The sequence below is a fragment of the Schistocerca gregaria genome, chromosome 2 (genome assembly GCF_023897955.1).
Source record: "Schistocerca gregaria isolate iqSchGreg1 chromosome 2, iqSchGreg1.2, whole genome shotgun sequence".
Classification (NCBI taxonomy): domain Eukaryota; kingdom Metazoa; phylum Arthropoda; class Insecta; order Orthoptera; family Acrididae; genus Schistocerca; species Schistocerca gregaria.
In genome coordinates this window covers 434,601,294-434,622,149 of record NC_064921.1, presented here as the reverse complement: position 1 = coordinate 434,622,149, position 20,856 = coordinate 434,601,294, and the positions used below count along the sequence as shown (strand labels likewise).

At 43.0% G+C, this 20,856-nt stretch overlaps 2 protein-coding genes across 2 annotated transcripts in view; one reads left to right on the top strand and one right to left on the bottom strand.

Annotated features, from left to right (window-relative positions):
* The window catches only part of LOC126324953 (adenylosuccinate lyase), a 722,118-nt gene that overhangs the window by 586,225 nt on the left and 115,037 nt on the right, over window positions 1–20,856 (bottom strand). The window lies entirely within an intron of this gene.
* LOC126325053 (uncharacterized) overlaps window positions 1–20,856 on the top strand; it is a 33,549-nt gene that overhangs the window by 1,021 nt on the left and 11,672 nt on the right. The window contains exon 2 of the mRNA XM_049995141.1: window positions 19,709–19,867. Within this exon, the coding sequence (XP_049851098.1) occupies window positions 19,709–19,867 (159 nt within the window). The remainder of the gene's footprint in view (window positions 1–19,708; window positions 19,868–20,856) is intronic.

Sequence of the window (20,856 nt, the reverse complement as noted above, 5' to 3'; positions counted from 1 at the left end):
GTGAAATATCACTTTTTTCACTTACTATTGGCTCCGCATATCTATTAAAATCTGTGGTAAAAATTAAGATAATTATCTATAAAATTTGAGATTTTTATAAACTTGAAGTTTAAAATATAACAGCTCATTCATTTTTTCATAAGTTAAATAAATACAAAATTTAGCAATTAATGCAGCCAATAGTAAGTAAACAATGATGAAATTTCACATGTACAAAACATTTATTTTGTTATGTTTTTGAACTTCCACTGCTATAAGTGTGAATCCTGAATCCTTCCTGGTCACGCTGACGGAGTTTTATGAATTTATGTGTAAAGGTGTAGACAGTGGAAAATTTAATTGTCCTGTGATGCCTCTCCTGCTCCAAAACTGCCCGTTTGACGTCCTACCCCCCTTAAAGGAAATCGAGCGCTGTATTTCCTTGATATTTCCAGACTATACTCTGTTCATCAGAAGAATAAACCTGACGTAAACCAAAACAAACCCGATGGTTGGTCAGAAGCCGTAGAACACGCATACTGGTGTTGCTACGCTCTTGGGAGTAGGTCCTACTTACGTATTAGATACCTATAAATTAGTTGTGTTAAATGAAACTTTGAGATATTCTAATATATTAACATCCATCAAAGTTTCTCTTAATCACGCTTTAGCTACTGAGTTGTTATTTAAAAAATCGTGTGCAGTCACTGTCTCTGTACCGTTGTGCTCTGATTATCGCGCTGATAATACGCAGTATGAAAACGGCTAAGGCTGCTTCCTGCTTCGTAGTGACACACGCGTGTGGAACACGGTTAAAAGATGCTGAGAAATAGGTTGTTCTTTATGTTTTTCATAAATTTACGGGAAAAAAAGTCTCTGAAGTTTTTTTACGCACTTTAGTTAGTACAGTTGAGACACAAATGCACGTTGGATATATACCGGAATTGGCAGCGTAGTAGATTCATAATCGGATGCAGTTCATAAATCGCTGGATCGAGTCTCACCTTGGTCTTTTGTTTCTTTCCATTTGTAATACCTACTTCTCGTAATTGTAAGATTCATCATTATTTTTTATAATTAATGCACGCCCTCTAGTTTCTAATTACTTATTGCACGCGAAATTAATGTTTTAATTTCAAATATAAATCCTTAATTATCGACATCTTATGAAAGATTGTTAACAAAGATTGCTTAAATTAAGAAAACATAACAGTTCAATTTTTTGGACAAAAATAAAAAACCAAATACTCTTTATTTGGACTAGGTCCATTATTGTGTACTGCAGACGTAGTGTCACATGAACCAGAGTGATAAGCGTCGCAGAAACATGAAAAACATTCTTTTTCACAGCATCGAGCAAACCACACCAATGCTGCATTTTTACTTTTGCTACTGTAACATTACAATATGAACTCAACAGAACTGATTTGCAGCCAAGTTAAGGAATCTGGCCCGAGAAATAACAAGACGCAGATTTTTCACATGTCACTGCAGGACGCTGGCGGGGTATAGAACGGCTAGTCATAACAAAAGAGGAGAAAATGCGGTGCCTGGGTGGCTTCGTGGATTCTGTTGTTGATCGATTCTTTATCAACGTAGTATACGGCAGTTCCAAAACTGAAATGTATTTCTCGTTTTCGGATAGGGAAGAGGCTAAGAGATTACCAGACGACTGACTGTAATTTCATACCTTCGCAGGCTTCAGTATTCAACAATACGGCGAAACCCCTGCAGTACGCTTTTGCATCACACATAGCTCTCTCAGATAAATTATTCTGCGTTTAAGTTAGCAATTTGCATCACTCTTGTTTGTAATTAGAGTACTATGTAAGGTGAGAAAGATAACATGTTATGCTTTCCGTCTGGTCAGCTAAGAAGCGTGCGGTAGTACTGGAGTTTTGCCGAATATTATTTCATTCTCTTTAAAAATTAAATGACATTTCGAAGCTATATTGCTTCTCTGCTCTTCTCTTATTACGCCTGAATTGCATCTGCTCACATCATTGCAGGATAGTTGGCCAGTACTGTCCAAGTTTAACGCGCTGCTAAAACTTTTTATCCCGCATTATAGCTCAGTGTACGTGCGTGTAACACAGCATAAAACGTATCCTTATGATCGTACTAGACTGTGCTGGACACGGCTTGGCTTTCACCCCACGTGAAACAAAATCCAATGAGATTCAAGCAAACGCGGAAGAATACATAGTGTAATGTTTACATGAAGTTTATTCTTATGATCAATAGAGTATAGAGCTGGTGCTGTTTTGTGTTACAACTAATACCCGACGACGATAGCTTGGAGGTATCACATAGACCAGACAGGGAAAGTCCCGCAAACTACTTGTATACGCATACCATCCAGTAGCAGGCCATGCCACGCCACGCAGTAATAGGTACATTACTGTCTCAGCAATGCTCTACCAATTCTTATATCATGTGTCTGTTGTACGTCTCTGTCGGCATTGCTATTAAAATAACACTTATCACTTTTCCTATTTTCTATAAAAACGCAATATTTTAAAGCAGAGGAAATTTTATGATTAAAAATAACTCGTTTATTTTAAAAGAAGGTTTACTCAAAAACCAAATATTATAGCACTTCTATGGCTGATTGATATTTAGGTTTTTACCCGGTTATTAGAAAAATTAAAAAAAGTGTTATAACCGAGACCAAATATCGAAAAATACCGGCTATTCAAAACTAAAACACTGGTATCGGTTTTAACCGGTCGGTTCTTCCCTCCCTATCCGGCATACAGTTTCAATTGGCCACGAAGTTTCCAGGCTGTAGAGTGAAAATTCATTCTGGATGCTCCACGGAAAACAAATGCGAGTCAGTAACAAGTAGTAGTGAATGCGACCTTGACGGGAAAGGGTAGAGTAGGTCTCATTGCTGTCACTAGTAAGTACCGTGAGTGAATGGAATCAGATAGTATCCCAACAAGACACACAACGCATGCTATCGGTATTTACTCTGTTCTGCAGATACTTACGATCCAATACAAATACAACGAAAAATGTGAGTAAAAAATCAAACGAAATACAATTGTTCTGGAACCAGCCACAGCCGATTACGGGCCCTTATAACAAAATACTGTGAAACTACCCCTGAACAATGTGTGGAAGTAGACACATCAAAAAAAGTTTTGCATCACCTCGGTTCCGAGAGTTCCGGAACCTGTACAGAAAAGTGGAATAGAGATCAACATAAACATCATTTCCGCCCTTTTTATTGCTCATGAAAACCACACATTGCATACTGTACCACCAGACAGCGAGACCTTCAGAGGTGGTGGGTCCAGATTGCTGTACACACCGGTACCTCTAATACCCAGCAGCACGTCCTCTTGCATTGATGCATGCCTGTATTCGTCGTGTCATACTATCCACAAGTTTATCAAGGCGGTGTTAATCCAGATTGTCCCACTCCTCAACAGCGAATCGGTGTAGATCCTTCAGAGTGGTTCGTGGGTCACGTTGTCCGTAAACAACCCTTTTAAATTTGTTCCATGCATGTTCGATAGGGTTCATGTCTGTAGAACATGCTGGTCACTCTAGTCGAGCGATGTCATAACCCTCAAGGAAGTCATTCAAATATGTGCACGACGGGGGCGCGAATTGTCGTCCATGAAGACGAATGCCTCGCCACTATGCTGCCGATATAGTTGCACTATCGGTCGGAGGATGCATTCACGTATCATACAGCCGTTACGGCGGCTTCCATGACCACGAGCGACTTACGTCGGCCCCACATAATGCCACCCCAAAACAGCAGGGAACCTCCACCTTGCTGCAATCGCTGGACAGTCTGTCTAATGCGTTCAGCCTGACCGGGTTGCCTCGAAACACGTCTCCGACGATTGTGTGGTTGAAGGCATATGCGACACACGTCGCTGAAGAGAACGTGATGCCAATCCTAAGCGGTCCATTCGACATACTGTTGGGCCGATCTGTACTGCGCTGCACGGTGTCGTGGTTGCAAAGATGGACCTCGCCGTGGACATAGGGAGTGAAGTTGCGCATCATGCAGCCTATTGCTCACTGTTTGAGTCGTAAGACGACGTCCTGTGGCTGTACGAAAAGCATTATTCAACATGGTGTCGTTGCTGTCAGTGTTCCTCGGAGCCATAATCCATAGTAGCCCAAGGGCGGCCTGAGCGAGGCATGTCATCGACAGTAACTGTCTCTCTCTATCTCCTCCATGTCCGAACAACATCGCTTTGGTTCACTTCGAGATGCCTGGACACTTCCCTTGTTGAGAGCCCTTCCTGGCACAAAGTAACAATGCGGACGCGATCGAGCCGCTTTATTGACCGTCTAGGCATGGCTGAATTAGAGACAACACGAGCCGTGTACGTTCTTCCTGGTGGAATGTCTGGAACTGATCGGCTGTCGGACCCCCTCCGTCTAATAGGCGCTGCCCGTGCATGGTTGTTTAGATCTTTGGGCGGGTTTAGTGACATCTCTGAACAGCCAAAACAACTGTGTCCATGATACAGTATCCACGGTCAACGTCTATCTTGAGGAGTTCTGGGAACCGGAATGATGCAAAACGTTTTTTGATGTGTGTATATTCGGTGAAGTTCGGGCTCTCCCAAATATAGTATAGGATGCTGCTACTTCTTCTTCTTCTTCTTCTTCTTCTGCCTCCTCCTCCCTTCTCGTACGAGGTCCGCAGTATTCAAGACTTCGATGTTCAGTTGCATCTACATTTTGCGGCCGGTTGCTAGTTCTATCGCTGCAGCCGTCAGCTACCTACGGGAAGGAAGTCGTGTGCATTGATCCGTGTATACTATTTTTTGAGAAGGATGTTGAGGAAGAGCCCAGAATTTGCTTAAAAGGCCGGGAGAAACCACCTGAAAACCAGATTTAGCCTCGTCAGTGCATTAGCAGCGGTGGTTAATAAACCGCCAGGATTCGGTCCTGGTTCGGCGCATCTCGATACCTCATGTGGAAGGGCGCTGCGTGTTGCGCTTTAAGAGCAATAGTATCAGTTTGTCCACAATCAAATTAGTTATTAGGTGCATACTAGTTTAATTTGTTTTTTAAAATTATTTTTATTAACCTGTTAAAACCATTCGGATTACTGGTTAAATGATCAAAGATTTTTTTTGCTTCGAACATCAGCCTTCGCCATTGTGTGGTGTAAACTACTTTTCTGCCAATAATAAAATGTATAAATATGTTTGTTGTGTGTGGTATGCAACTGACGGTTGACAACCAACTTTGTTTTGGAAGAATGCTATTGTAAGACAATAGCTAGCATGACACGCTGACTAATTAGTCAGGGAATAGACGACAAGCTTAATTTCTGGAAAGATGCTGAACCAAGTTTGTAATTTTAATGACACTGATAACCTTCGGGCAGAAAAATAGCTGTGACGATGAGAAGAGGGGAGTCAACCAAAAGAGGAGAGAGCAGTTTCGCTTTAACTGTGACGTAAAAATTGAAAAATGGGCGAAAATCGCACTGAGCGGGCTACTTTGATTTTATAATTCACCACACTTCTCGCCCACGTTTCACTGCAGGCACTGAGGCAGATAATTTTATGTGTGGTACACCTTAATATGCACACACATCAGGGTGTTGCTTGTTTCTTCTATGTATCGAGCAGTTTTCCCGCAAACACGTCACAAGCTTTACGGCCTGATGTTCTCTGCACGGTCGTAACTACACCACTAAGTGGACTACGCCTGTCCGTATAGACTAACCGTTTCGCGCCCACCCATCCACACTGCACACCTTACCTGGAGCCCAAGGGAAAATAAGCATTATCGACTTGCTCTTGCCACATGTACTTGGACGTACTACCCAACCTAAATGTAAAGGACTTTTAATAGCTCTAGTTGTCATGTTGTTCAGCACACTGTCCTCAGTCGCTAGTAGAAATATGTGCACTTATACCCGTTACACCCTGTATAAATACACTCCTGGAAATGGAAAAAAGAACACATTGACACCGGTGTGTCAGACCCACCATACTTGCTCCGGACACTGCGAGAGGGCTGTACAAGCAATGATCACACGCACGGTACAGCGGACACACCAGGAACCGCGGTGTTGGCCGTCGAATGGCGCTAGCTGCGCAGCATTTGTGCACCGCCGCCGTCAGTGGCAGCCAGTTTGCCGTGGCATACGGAGCTCCATCGCAGTCTTTAACACTGGTAGCATGCCGCGACAGCGTGGACGTGAACCGTATGTGCAGTTGACGGGCTTTGAGCGAGGGCGTATAGTGAGCATGCGGGAGGCCGGGTGGACGTACCGCCGAATTGCTCAACACGTGGGGCGTGAGGTCTCCACAGTACATCGATGTTGTCGCCAGTGGTCGGCGGAAGGTGCACGTGCCCGTCGACCTGGGACCGGACCGCAGCGACGCACGGATGCACGCCAAGACCGTAGGATCCTACGCAGTGCCGTAGGGGACCGCACCGCCACTTCCCAGCAAATTAGGGACACTGTTGCTCCTGGGGTATGGGCGAGGACCATTCGCAACCGTCTCCATGAAGCTGGGCTACGGTCCCGCACACCCTTAAGCCGTCTTCCGCTCACGCCCCAACATCGTGCAGCCCACTTCCAGTGGTGTCGCGACAGGCGTGAATGGAGGGACGAATGGAGACGTGTCGTCTTCAGCGATGAGAGTCGCTTCTGCCTTGGTGCCAATGATGGTCGTATGCGTGTTTGGCGCCGTGCATTTGAGCGCCACAATCAGGACTGCATACGACCGAGGCACACAGGGCCAACACCCGGCATCATGGTGTGGGGAGCGATCTCCTGCACTGGCCGGACACCTCTGGTGATCGTCGAGGGGACACTGAATAGTGCACGGTACATCCAAAACGTCATCGAACCCATCGTTCTACCATTCCTAGACCGGCAAGGGAACTTGATGTTCCAACAGGACAATGCACGTCCGCATGTATCCCGTGCCACCCAACGTGCTCTAGAAGGTGTAAGTCAACTACCCTGGCCAGCAAGATCTCCGGATCTGTCCCCCATTGAGCATGTTTGGGACTGGATGAAGCGTCGTCTCACGCGGTCTGCACGTTCAGCACGAACGCTGGTCCAACTGAGGCGCCAGGTGGAAATGGCATGGCAAGCCGTTCCACAGGACTACATCCAGCATCTCTACGATCGTCTCCATGGGAGAATAGCAGCCTGCATTGCTGCGAAAGGTGGATATACACTGTACTAGTGCCGACATTGTGCATGCTCTGTTGCCTGTGTCTATGTGCCTGTGGTTCTGTCAGTGTGATCATGTGATGTATCTGACCCCAGGAATGTGTCAATAAAGTTTCCCCTTCCTGGGACAATGGATTCACGGTGTTCTTATTTCAATTTCCAGGAGTGTAATTTTAGCGCCCTTCCCAGGGGTGTTAAATGCACTTTATTATGGTCTTCATATCTCAGCAGGTGAAAACTGGAGAGCATTATTTTACAGCGAAATATTCACCGCTTGAGATGCTGTGAGTTGGCTGAAACATTGTTTCGCTTTTGTGAAACGTAGGTATAATCAAAGTGTGGCTAGTATCGACGTTACGTGGAACGGCTTGCACTTTAACTAAGGAGCTGACTTCATACTCCATGTCAATAAAGGTGAGGTAGTTCAGAATTATACGATGTACTGAAGAACAGCAATGGATGCGCGCTTGTGTGTGTGTGTGTGTGTGGGTGTGTGTGTGTGTGTGTGTGTGTGTTTGTTTCGGGGAGGGAGAGGACGGATGCTTACTCTGGACAAGTAGCGTGCAGGTAGCGAGACGACGGATGATGGCTAATTTATGGCCCTTTGACAGGGCACGGCCGACTTCCTTCCTCATCCTTCCCTAATTTGATGGGACCGACGACATTGCTGTTTGGACCCTTCCCCCAAACCAACCAACAAACAAACCTACCTGACGGTATAATTTCATATTAAACAGAAAAATCTTATACTTTCTAAGATCTATTTTCCAATCGAAGCAATCAGCCTATCATTAAAATCCTTTAGAACTCCTACTGCACAATAAACAACTAATTACTATAAGCATACCAGCAACATTCAAGTCTCTGAAAGGAAATAGATTGTTAATCAACTACATGAAAGGAACACCGGAGAAAGGATTATTTTCATTTCATTATGTCACGTCATACCTCGAGCTGGAATGCAATTATGTATTACCTTAATTTTCTATATGCAGTCGTATCTCTCGTAATGAAATTAGCCTGTTTCGAGAGCTGCACGCGGCTATTTGTATCTGGCTGCTTAATGCGTATTGTGAGTAGGAACAATTTTTCTGCAAACAGTTTACATGTCACGCTGATAGTACTTGTACGTCATCAGATTTGTTGATTCTCACAGTGTCTTCGGAAAAGGAACTATGGTCTTCCCGTTCCCACCCACTACGTGGTTCTGTATGACGCGCACGGTATAATGCCTTGTAATGAATCACTGCGGTTCCCGTTCTAGAGCGCGTTCTTTTCTGCGAAGACAGTGACAGCAAAAGGAAGATACGTTTCGACATCACATTTGATTTGGCGCAACATCGCAGCCACGCGAGGTGACAACAGGAAACCAACATCCGGGCCATTCTATCAACGACAACTGCTGCCGTCAGGGGCAACCGAAAAAAAAGCAAACATCCTTCTTCTGGCATAGTCTGAAAGCGTTAAATTTAAATGTGGATGGTGCTCGATAGGAACAGATTGTCACCTAAAACGTTTCTAGGTAGAAACGAGGGCAATGTAGAGCGCGACATCCCGGTGTCGTCATTAACAGGGCTACGAGGTCAGTCGGGTAAGTTTGGGGGAAGGAATTCACCGTTGCAAAGTTCAAGGAACCATGCCAGAATTTTCCTGAAGAAATTTAGCGCAATAACTGAATCAGAATGGGAATTTATTACTCGCTGTTAGAAATTAAACCCGCAATCTTGTTAGCTAATGCAGATTGTATAACACAATCTCTGATTGTCGCAAGCACTGAAAACGACGCGTTCATAAAATAATAACACAGTGTTGAATATACAGGTTACAGCGAAAATAATCTGTCTTAAAATCGTCGGCACACGGGACGAGGCAGCTGTAACGTTTACCTGCGCGCAGACGAGATGTCTAACGTCCCGAGACGCGGCGCCGTCGGCACACGGCACAAGCTGGTTCACGTGATTTTGTGCGCTCAGCGCTCTGCAGCGGAGTTGTCAGCCTTATTTGGCTCGCTAACAATATAGTTTGCTCAAGAAAATGGTTCACATGGCTCTGGGCACTATGTGACTTAACTTCTGAGGTCATCAGTCCCTTACAACTTAGAACTACTTAAACCTAACTAACCTAAGGACATCACAAACATACATGCCCGAGGCAGGATTCGAACCTGCAACCGTAGAGGTCGCGCGGTTCCAGACCGAAGCGCCTACAACCACTCGGCCACACCGGCCGGCCAAGAAAATGGACGCGCGTAAAATTCCGAATTTGGCTCTATTAAAAAGTACATTTCCTCCCTTGTGTCCGCTTCAGTGAGGACATCAGCTTGTAAAAGCTCAACAAATCGAACAAACCCCCTCCTGACAGAGAACGCACATATATTTATATAACATTAAAAATTGCAGATGCTATTCCTATGAATTTCGGAAGAAAGTTCCACAACTTTTTGGAAAACATGAAGATGAAGAAAAAAATTACATACAACAGGACTCCAACCTTATACGGACCTAATCTCTGAAATGTAAGATGGCGTGTCTAAACACTATCCATGGTTGTAGCTACATTACAAGACGCTTTGGGTTTTATCATATAGTCTCCTACAAGCTTTAATCGCCGATATGTTATTAATTTACATTTAAATATAACAAATCCTAACAAGAACGACACATTTCTCATGAATCTTTAACGTGCCGTCGCCTTAAAACGGCTTAGTCTGATAACAAGCGACTTACAGCGCAACATTTACTCAATACTTCTATTATAGTATTATTATTTTGAGCTTTTCCTCATTACAGAGCCTTATCTCCAACATAATTTACTTGGAAATTAAGTTACAAAAAATAAACGTTCTTAAACTATATTTTCAAAATATTCCTCCATGTGTTTCGATCTTGTGTGTCCTCTTCCTCTACGCCCATTCTCATCATTGTGTGCTGTACATTTTGGAGCCAGATGGTCATAGGTCTTCTCCCCTCCGGTTCCCACTCCAGTATCAATTTTGGTATTCTGCTGTAATTTCTTCCTATCCATTACGTCATACATTCTTTCTTTTATTTCCATTCTCCTTATTATTTCGGTGTTCCTTATCTTTTCTTTCCTGGAGATTCTTGCCGATCTTCTCCAGAAGTCCATGTCTAGAGCTTGTAATTTTTTAATGTGCTTCATGTTAATTGTCCAGGTCTCCGTTCCATACAGAACCACTCTCTCTAATATGGATTTGTATATTAATTTTTTATTTCTTTAGTTCTAGTTCTAGGGCTGTCCCATGTCACCACCATCATTTAATATCTATATACATATTAGCCTTAGAACATGGTCTTGGAAATGTAATACTATGGCATTAGAAATAAGAGATGGAGTTTACCTACACCATTTATTATTTGCTGATGATCAAGTAGTCGTAGCACAAGATGGGGAAGATGCTAACTGTATGTGCGATCAGCTAGCAGTAGCATATAAAACTTGGGGTTTGAAGATTAATTACCAAAAAAGAGAATACTTGTAATTACCAAAAAAGAGAATACTTGACTAATGATTCAGATGAGCTATACATTCAAGGAAGGAAAATCAAAAAGATACACACTTTCTGTTATTTGGGATCCATTTTAGAAATCGAGGGAAAATCAGTCAGAAATCAATAAAACAATTACTAGAGGACGGAGGGTCATTGGGATGCTTAACTCAGTCTTATGGAGCAGGAATGTAATGAGCAGAACTAAAAAAAACTAAATACTTTTATTACAACAAATCTTACCAATAACGACTTTTTTCAGACATTCAGTATCCTGGTGCTTAGAAATAGCGTACATTCAGGGGGTGCTCAAATGTTTGAAATGGCTCTGAGCACTATGGGACTTACCATCTGAGGTCATCAGTCTCCTAGAACTTAGAACTACTTAAACCTAACTGACCTAAGGGTATCACACACATACATGCTCGAGGCAGGATTCGAATCTGCGACCGGAGCAGCAGCGCGGTTCCGGACTGAAGCACCTAGAACCTCTCGGCCTCAACGGCCGCCTTCATGGGGTGTAATGTATCACATAAAACGTACCAAAGATGGGCTTCTATTGAACGAGACAAGGACAATATGGTGTCTCGCTTTCTGCGCATCACAAGCTTCCTGCTTGTGACGTAGGGAGCGTTCTCCCTTCCTGTTTATTATACTTCACGCGACACGCCGCCGAAATATCGCAGAACCTACACTCCTGGAAATTGAAATAAGAACACCGTGAATTCATTGTCCCAGGAAGGGGAAACTTTATTGACACATTCCTGGGGTCAGATACATCACATGATCACACTGACAGAACCACAGGCACATAGACACAGGCAACAGAGCAGGCACAATGTCGGCACTAGTACAGTGTATATAACGGCTTGCCATGCCATTTCCACCTGGCGCCTCAGTTGGACCAGCGTTCGTGCTGGACGTGCAGACCGCGTGAGACGACGCTTCATCCAGTCGCAAACATGCTCAATGGGGGACAGATCCGGAGATCTTGCTGGCCAGGGTAGTTGACTTACACCTTCTAGAGCACGCTGGGTGGCACGGGTACATGCGGACGTGCATTGTCCTGTTCGAACAGCAAGTTCCCTTGCCGGTCTAGGAATGGTAGAACGATGGGTTCGATGACGGTTTGGATGTACCGAGCACTATTCAGTGTCCCCTCGACGATCACCAGAGGTGTACGGTCAGTGTAGGAGATCGCTCCCCACACCATGATGCCGGGTGTTGGTCCTGTGTGCCTCGGTCGTATGCAGTCCTGATTGTGGCGCTCACCTGCACGGCGCCAAACACGCATACGACCATCATTGGCACCAAGGCAGAAGCGACTCTCATCGCTGAAGACGACACGTCTCCATTCGTCCCTCCATTCACGCCTGTCGCGACACCACTGGAAGTGGGCTGCACGATGTTGGGGCGTGAGCGGAAGACGGCTTAACGGTGTGCGGGACCGTAGCCCAGCTTCATGGAGACGGTTGCGAATGGTCCTCGCCGATACCCCAGGAGCAACAGTGTCCCTAATTTGCTGGGAAGTGGCGGTGCGGTCCCCTACGGCACTGCGTAGGATCCTACGGTACTGGCGTGCATCCGTGCGTCGCTGCGGTCGGTCCCAGGTCGACGGGTACGTGCACCTTCCGCCGACCACTGGCGACAACATCGATGTACTGTGGAGACCTCACGCCCCACGTGTTGAGCAATTCGGCGGTACGTCCACCCGGCCTCCCGCATGCCCACTATACGCCCTCGCTCAAAGTCCGTCAACTGCACATACGGTTCACGTCCACGCTGTCGCGGCATGCTACCAGTGTTAAAGACTGCGATGGAGCTCCGTATGCCACGGCAAACTGGCTGACACTGACGGCGGCGGTGCACAAATGCTGCGCAGCTAGCGCCATTCGACGGCCAACACCGCGGTTCCTGGTGTGTCCGCTGTGCCCTGCGTGTGATCATTGCTTGTACAGCCCTCTCGCAGTGTCCGGAGCAAGTATGGTGGGTCTGACACACCGGTGTCAATGTGTTCTTTTTTCCATTTCCAGGAGTGTATTTCACGCTTCACGTGACGAGACGGCCCCTCAACGTCATGACGTCATAAAAATCGTAGAGCGCTACGTCGACGTCAGTTAACTCGTCCCGTGTGCCAACGGTTTAAGAACCCACAGCTCTAGTCCTCTACGAGCCGTATTATGTAGCAATTACAATCTGTAATTCCAGATGTAACTCGTCATCTGGTCCTCAATGCCTATACTTAATTAACTAAAAACAACCAAATTCTAACAACTCCTTTACATCTACCCACTGCATTGCTATAAAGAGACTACTATTCACGTACACCATTCCGTGTTAACATGTCCCGTCCATTGGAAGCCTCGCACATGAAGCTGTTTACTATCTCTGACAACGGTAATAGGCCAATCGATTCGGCTCATATTTACTAAGTGTACAACCTAACATTACAGACTGCGTTATTTTGGCTCAACGCCTCCCCCTTTCTGAGAAAACTACCCCTAAAGTTTAGGATGCACAGTCGACTGAGAGTTGATGGTATTGGTAGATTATTGAAAACTGTGCATTTCTCATCGACATATATGGGTCTGCAAACGCACATTTTCCAACAAGCCGATGAAAAAAATTTTTTTTGAACCTGTGTCTGATTACCAGATGCATTCTGCAGTTTTTTTCCTTGTATTTTTTCCGCGTCGAAACTGGTAGGAATAGAGGGTTAACGTAGGTAAAGCCACAAGCAATAATAACAGCACAGGCAAGTAAATTTCACAAGTGACTAGGATTAGCAATGAATTAAAATATTAAGCCTCGTCGTATGAAAACAATTTAGAGTACGACTGCTGCGAAAACAAGTATTCGACGCACGTTATGGCAAAAGGGAGAACACGAATCCTTGTCGCAGTTGTAGACGGTGCAATATTCCGCCATAGTTTCTGGAAAGCTACTGCTAAAGTCTTCCGTGCCTATAAAGGAACTAATGATTAATTTGGTCCTCGCCATATAGAAGACGTCAACCGTTCAAACGACTCGTTAAAAAATGCTAACTTCAATTGCTCCAAATCCGGGAAATTGGAGAATTGACTTTACTTGAATTTATGAAACGTATCTTGAGAACATTTTAAAACCAAATGTTTCTGGTAACAAGTTTTGTCTGATATTGGAGTCCTGAGGTGAACATACGAACGCCATCATATGATAGCATGTTTATAAAAGGCGAGTGTCAAGCTACCTGTACGGTAGGAATAATACTGTCAAACTGCATACCTGTATGCTAGCCATATTACAGCCAGTTGCTACACCACACAGCCAATGATGGAATGGAACCAGTATTAGTCACACTTTTCATTTTTATGACCAAGTTAAAAACTTCACTTCGAGGTTTCAAAATACAGTAAGCTTCTGGCCACCCAGCAGAAGCAATAACGATTCACAGCATATTTCATTGACAACTTTCAACACCGATTTTTTAGACAATGTTATCGTATGCGTGGTATGTATCAAAATTAATTCCCGAAAAGAAATATTTTAAACTGTAAGACAAGTTTGTTTTCCTCCGAACCTTGGGAAGGAACAACGTAGTTACGCGAAGATTGTGTCCGTTATTTGATGTTCTTGGTGCCACGAGTAAATTTGCTTCGAGTATTTACATTACAAATACGATCTGTCTAGTTGTTTGAAGGAAACTGAGGACATGTAACAGAGTGATGAAAGAGTCATTGTAAAGCGGCAAGGAATAAATTTTTTAATTTTTCCATAGTCCAAGTCGCCTGGGAAATTTATTTGCCAGCCTTTTTATTGCTCCGTATTGATTTACTCACCTTACCAACTCTCCAACGCCTAGCAATCCCGAAACAGAAAAAATATAAATAAAAAACCTGTAGAATGCAATTGAAATTCGAACATAGTCTCCGCTCCGCAGCCACATACGTTGATCGGTACACCAATGGCGCTATCGTTGAAAAATTCTTGCCTTAAGGGTACATAAGCGGCAGTCGACTGTCTTTCCTTCTTCGATTTGCGGATACATTCATGTTTTTGAAAAATGCTCTGTTTTCAATTATCCATCAATCCTGTCAGTTTGGTGTAGATTACGCGTCATTAACTTTAGAGGCAGTTTTGTCGAAAAGGGTGAGGTGTTGGGTCAAAATATCTTGGTCGCTCATTTTCCGTTGTACACAGGCGACCTGCCAAATACGAACTGAATCGGTTGACTGTGCCTGAAGCCTTCCCCTTGCGAGCGGGAAATGACCATTGTGTCGTCAGCTAAGTTTCCTGGTGTGACGTCGTTGGCGCCACACCTTGAAAATGGAGCTGTCACGTCTTCGTATGAAGCATGTGTCTAACGACTGGAACTCACGATATCCAGTGTTTTATGGCCCATATGATAGGTTCGTTTATTTTGATAAAAGTGTATGTTCGTTTATTTGGATAAAAGTGTTTGGGGCCTGAAGATGGCAAAATGAATGGCCGTAACTGGTTGCTTTCAGAATAAAATAAAATATCTTAAAATATACGGCTGTTGCTGAAGTTAATTGACATTGAAAAAAAAATCATTCATGTCATCAGTTAACCTAATGAACTGGAATCGCATATGTCTTTGGAACATGTAATTTTTTTTCTGTGCGTCATTGTATTGTAACAGAGGGGGGGACCGAAAACTATCCCAGCATTTTCTTCGACGAACGTGGAAAACCGCCTAAAAACACTGTGAGGCTGAAACCGGTGCGCAGGACCAACGGTCACTAAACCGCCGCGCTGATTCGAACCGGGACCGGCTCACCTCACTGTGTCACATGCAAACATATTGCGCGTTCAGCTATACAAGCACGTTGCATTACAAGCGCATCTATTTGTGGTGATATGTGCTACACAGCAGACGCGATTATAATGAAAAGTGCGGTATTTCTTGTTCAAACAGCAGAAGTTGTAGGGTGAGGACCGAAGATTGTAACTGATAATGGAACGTAGCTGTACGTTAGAAATGCCTGGCTCGTGTCTGCAACAAAAAAGCATACATGATAGTGAAGCCTAACTCATCGTAGGGGAAAATTACGAACCTGGTAGTTTAACAGTATTTGGCGTAATAATTTTAGTACTGTTATAGTAGAAAAAAATGGAAAATTTACACGGGTGTGCTGAAAACTAATGTTCCCGAATTTTTATGTGAAAACTCTTATAGCTTTTTAAGTGTAAACAAACAATATTAACATTCCACATCTTTATTTTTCATGTCTACATGTTTAGAGCCCTCTGCCGCTAGAGGGCTGTGAGTTGTAGCGTGTAACATGGCGGTGTGTAATGTAACTATGTAGGTGCGTGAGAAACAGCGTGCTGTAATCGAGTTTCGAAATCAAAGAGTTCGTCCACACATGGAGTACCCACTCCTTCAGCAAGGCAGTGTCAGACCACATCCAAGCGCTGCGACGTCTGCAACAATACTACACCTTGGGTTCAGTCATTCATCATCCTCCTTACAGCCTCGACTTGGCCCTATCCGATTTTCATCTACAAGGGCTTCACTTTGATAGTGACAAATAAGTGCAAGCAGAGGTGGGGTTGTGGCTCCGTCAACAAAGTCAAACTTCCTACACTGACGGTATCAATAACCTGCTGTTTCGTCGGAAGAAATGTGTTCATAACCAGAATGACTATGTTGAGAAATAAATATGTAGACATCAAGAATAAAGATGTAGAATATAAATAAGATATTTTATTCATAGCTGTAATCTTAAGCAACTGATAACATTCGTACCATTACTAAAGAGGCCTTTGATTCCAGTAATTCCCTCAGCTCTCCCAAAGACCCTGCTAATTACTAAGCATCAGTCCTAAAACACAACCCTTATGGTCACAAGTTAAGATTCATAAAAAACTGGCCTGTTTGTCTAGTCGTTAACGGAATTGTTAGCCCTGGATACTTCATGTCCAAGAAATTACTGGTTCTTTTCGAGAAATACTATACATACACATCATCATTCTCTGTGAAGAAAAGGGATTATTAACCTAAAAAATTTCCCTTTTGCTACAAGCCATATATTCGCACCTTTTCATATTAAAATCTCTGCACTAACATCCGTATAGATGAAACTATATTATTACTGAAGACAATTTCACTAAGTAAAAGAAACTAAATTCAAATCAAATTAAAGAATTTATATGATTTTTTTGAGAATCGTTGAAAGTACAACTACTTCAGTTTCAACGGGCAGCTATATCAACAAGTGGACAGCCTTTCTATGGGGAACTGCCCTGCTGGATTTCTAGCTGACATTTCCATTAACGTCTCTGAAAAGCATTTTTTAAATTCCAACACCACTTTAGCAAATAACATTTATTTCTACAGATGATATGTCGATAACACCATTATTGTATTAACGACAGGTGTGGAGTACGTGAAACTGCTAAAATTAAATTTATATATGAAACAGAAAATAACATAATGAATTTCTGGACCTGAGACTACGTTTAGTACATGATAAAATTAACCTTGACTTTTACAGGTAACCGAACACAACAGAGAATTTCATACATGGCTATTATTGTTACCCCTTTAAGCACAAATTGGCGTTTTTTCACGCTATGATCGACCATATTATTGAGGTGACCCTTATTCGTTCCAACATTGCTACAGAAGTTAGTAATTTTATGCGTGTAGCGATCAAAAACGGAAATCAAGCAAGACTCATGTAAATATTTTACAAAAATAAAACCAGAAAATTCCTCTACAGTCAATTAAAACGACCTTGCTGTTAAAAAATATGCTACAATACCATTTCTAGGTTACATTTCATATAGTATAGCTAATTTGTTCACAAAAATATGACATCACCGTGTTCTTTAGCACCAATAATGGCAACAAGTTGCTCTCTATAAATAATGAGAAATCTCCAACTGTCTAATTTCTCAAACCTGGGGTATATAAAATACACATGTCCGAGTATTTATGTATGTTTCATTATTAGTTATTCATACTACAATTTCAACTATCTGAACAATAGAAAATAATCTTTCACATTATCATTACTTCTGCTGAACAGCAAAAATCAACATAAATAATTCTGGTTGTGATGTGATCTGGCGTGTTGGACAAGAGGACTACATATTCCTTTGCAGAGCTAGAAATGTCCAGCCCAGTGGTGCAAAATAAAGAACTTGCTTCTATTCATGGGAGGGAGCAGGAGAGGGGGGGGGGGGGAGGGCATATGGCAGGAAACCGCGCCTTCCTTCCTGTTTCAGCTCTGCCTTTTTCTTGGCGCACGTCTTTCGAAACGTCGTCCTGAAATGTCGGTTGTTGTTGGCAAACACATCACACATACCTGTGAAACACAGGACCGTCATAGATGATCTAAATGTATTTGCAAGACTGCGTTATGTGAGTGTGAGGGGCAACAATGCTCCCTGGAGTTCTTGGCTGTTAACCTTCGGGAAATGTCTTTACTATGTGGCAATACGGCATTGGTAACAATCACATCACTCAGGTTTATTAGAATGTGATGTACGCCTCCAATACCAAGAGGTCAGTTTTTAACATCCGGGTTACAATCCGCTACTATTAATAGTTTTCCCTTGGTAGGAAGACTGGAACGGAGTTCGCAAGTGGACGAAATTATTATTATTTTTTTTTTTTGGAATAGTTTACGATTTTTAAAAGTGGAGTAAATCACGTTGCAGAGAGACACTGCACTACGTGTATTCGCATGGCTGTGAAGATTAAAGGCCTAATCCCTCCTGTAGTAATACTGTGATCCCATCCGCGCCGAACTCGACATTCGCGCCAAGGTATGTCAGGTTATCTTTACTAATTCCCTAGATGTTTGATTGTCTAATTTCTTGAAAATGTATGATTCTTTAAAAAAAATATTACAATGATCTTAGAGCATTCTGAGACACAGGAATGTTTGTACACAAATGATTGAAGACAGTCGCAGAACAGATCGACGAATAATTAACTTACATTTTATAAATGACTGCATTCTGAGAGAGGGTTTGCACGAAAGCTATCTCTAAATGTGTGAATTTTCCTGCAGCAGTAAGTACCGGGTGGTTGTAATTAAATTGTACGGAAGCTACTGACGGAGGTCCAATGTGCTGTAATTATCATATGGCAGCGACACTTGATAGATATGCTGATGCATTAATGTAGAACCTATTTACGCGGAAAAAGTTTGTTCTAATTTGGGCCATCGGGTGCAAATCTTGGGCTGTACAGCATCTCGTCGGCTTCTTCGGTGTTCATATTGAACTAAATGTGTAAGCGGAGATAAATAATAAAATCAACATTATGCCTTTCTCACTTGCCTGATCTTTTCTGCCAAAGCCCAGTTTCTAAGCCATTACATATGGAAAATTTAAAAATGAAGACTAACAGTCTCGGCCACAAAAAACCTATATTTTTTGGTAACCGGTTTCGGTCAGTTTCTGATCATCTTCAGGTCTCACATATGATAATCTAAAGATGGTAAAAAACTCATCGAAACCGGTAACCATGAAATAAAGTTTTTTTTGCGGTCGACACTGTTTGTGTTCATTTCTAAAGTATTTTTTTGCCAGACCGTTGTACTCCAAGAGAAATTCCCTCAAAAATTATATATGGGAACATTTCTGTACGCCTTTCTTGCATTCACGACGTCAGATATGCACCTGGTGGCCAAAAACTGGAACTCGCTTTCTTCCAGCGTAAATCGGTTCCACATTAATGCATTGGAATATCTGACGAAATTCGCTGCCATACGGTAATTATAGCCCACAGTGGAGCTCTGTGAGTAGCTGCACTTTAATTATAACCGCCCAGTGTACTGCCTTTCGCTTTACTACAAACCATTATAATCTGTCACTGTTTATAGTTCATGCTGACGTAACATCTGGTTGAGTAAGATGTAGTGTAGTTGCTATACTCAACTGCAAAGCTGAAAGATAGGCATCCCTCGCTGTTCTGAAGATGATACCCGCATACTGTTTCACGAGGATTTTCTGACACTCTCGGAAGGTACCGCTATATTTGTTTCTATTATCGATGTACAGGTTTCGTGTGCTGCATGTTGCAGGCGCTGGCGTGCGCGTGCATTGGCACATTCACCGAAACTCAGCTACACACGGTGCTGGACGTGTACATACTGGAGATCACCACCTACAGCGGCTACGTCATCATCATGAGCGGCTTCCTCATCGGCTACATGACCGGCGAGCGCATACCTCCCAAGATGGTGAGTCCTCATGCGGGGATGTCAACGCAACGGGGGCGTCTTGATATTTCAAAAATTGTTCAGTATACACGAGGCAAGGTTTACTGAAACTGATAAGTAAGCTAAGTTACTAGCATTTTACCGTACGTTCAGGACCCTTTCCGTCGGACAGCTTCAGTCACCTTAGTCTGCGGTCACAGTGGCACGTACATCGACAGATTCCGCCGCCGATCGACATCGGCCGAAGACGGCCAGTCTTCTAAATTAGTACACCAGTACGTGCCTTCATTTATATATACGTTACGAGTGGTACTGTAGCTCTGTTCCTGTCAAAGATATACTTTGGTTTTCTCGAAGGCACCGATAGATGTTTCTGCTGTCAAGGTATCGTCACAATCTAGCGTCGTGACTCCGGCAGCCATTCTAGCAGACGAATTAAAGTAGCAACTCGTAATATATTCGGTTGATTTATTCACTGCAAATATGTCTTTTCTTCTTCGGAAGTGAAAACCTGTCCACTTCATACTCGTTATTTACACAGCGGCATGTGTTACGGAAAGCACATAAGGAGAAGCTGCCCCGCTGTTAAAAATAAATGTGCTGGATGTGTGACGTATGTTCTAATTTGTGCGAAAAATTATAGTTCACTGCCATAAAAGTGAACTTCTTGCTTTGTTGTTTAAAGTAACTGAAATCAACGAGGGAAAACACCACCAGAAATATGCCAGTGCCAACACCAGAATATATTTCGTCTGCATACATGCTTTATTTGATGTTTTTGTTTGACAATAAGTTTCCTAAAATAGTTATCTCGGAAATTTTCTTTTATACTTATCGGTGGCTTATCGTGAGACTAAGTCACCTTTTAATTCTTTCTCCCTTGTGTCAGTCTTGTCTATGTGCTTTTTTTTAAATAGTAGTTTCTTTTTAACGGATGATGAACGTTTTTTGAATATTCACTCACATTTCCGTCTCTTATACTTAATTTGTAAATATTTGAGAGTAACAAG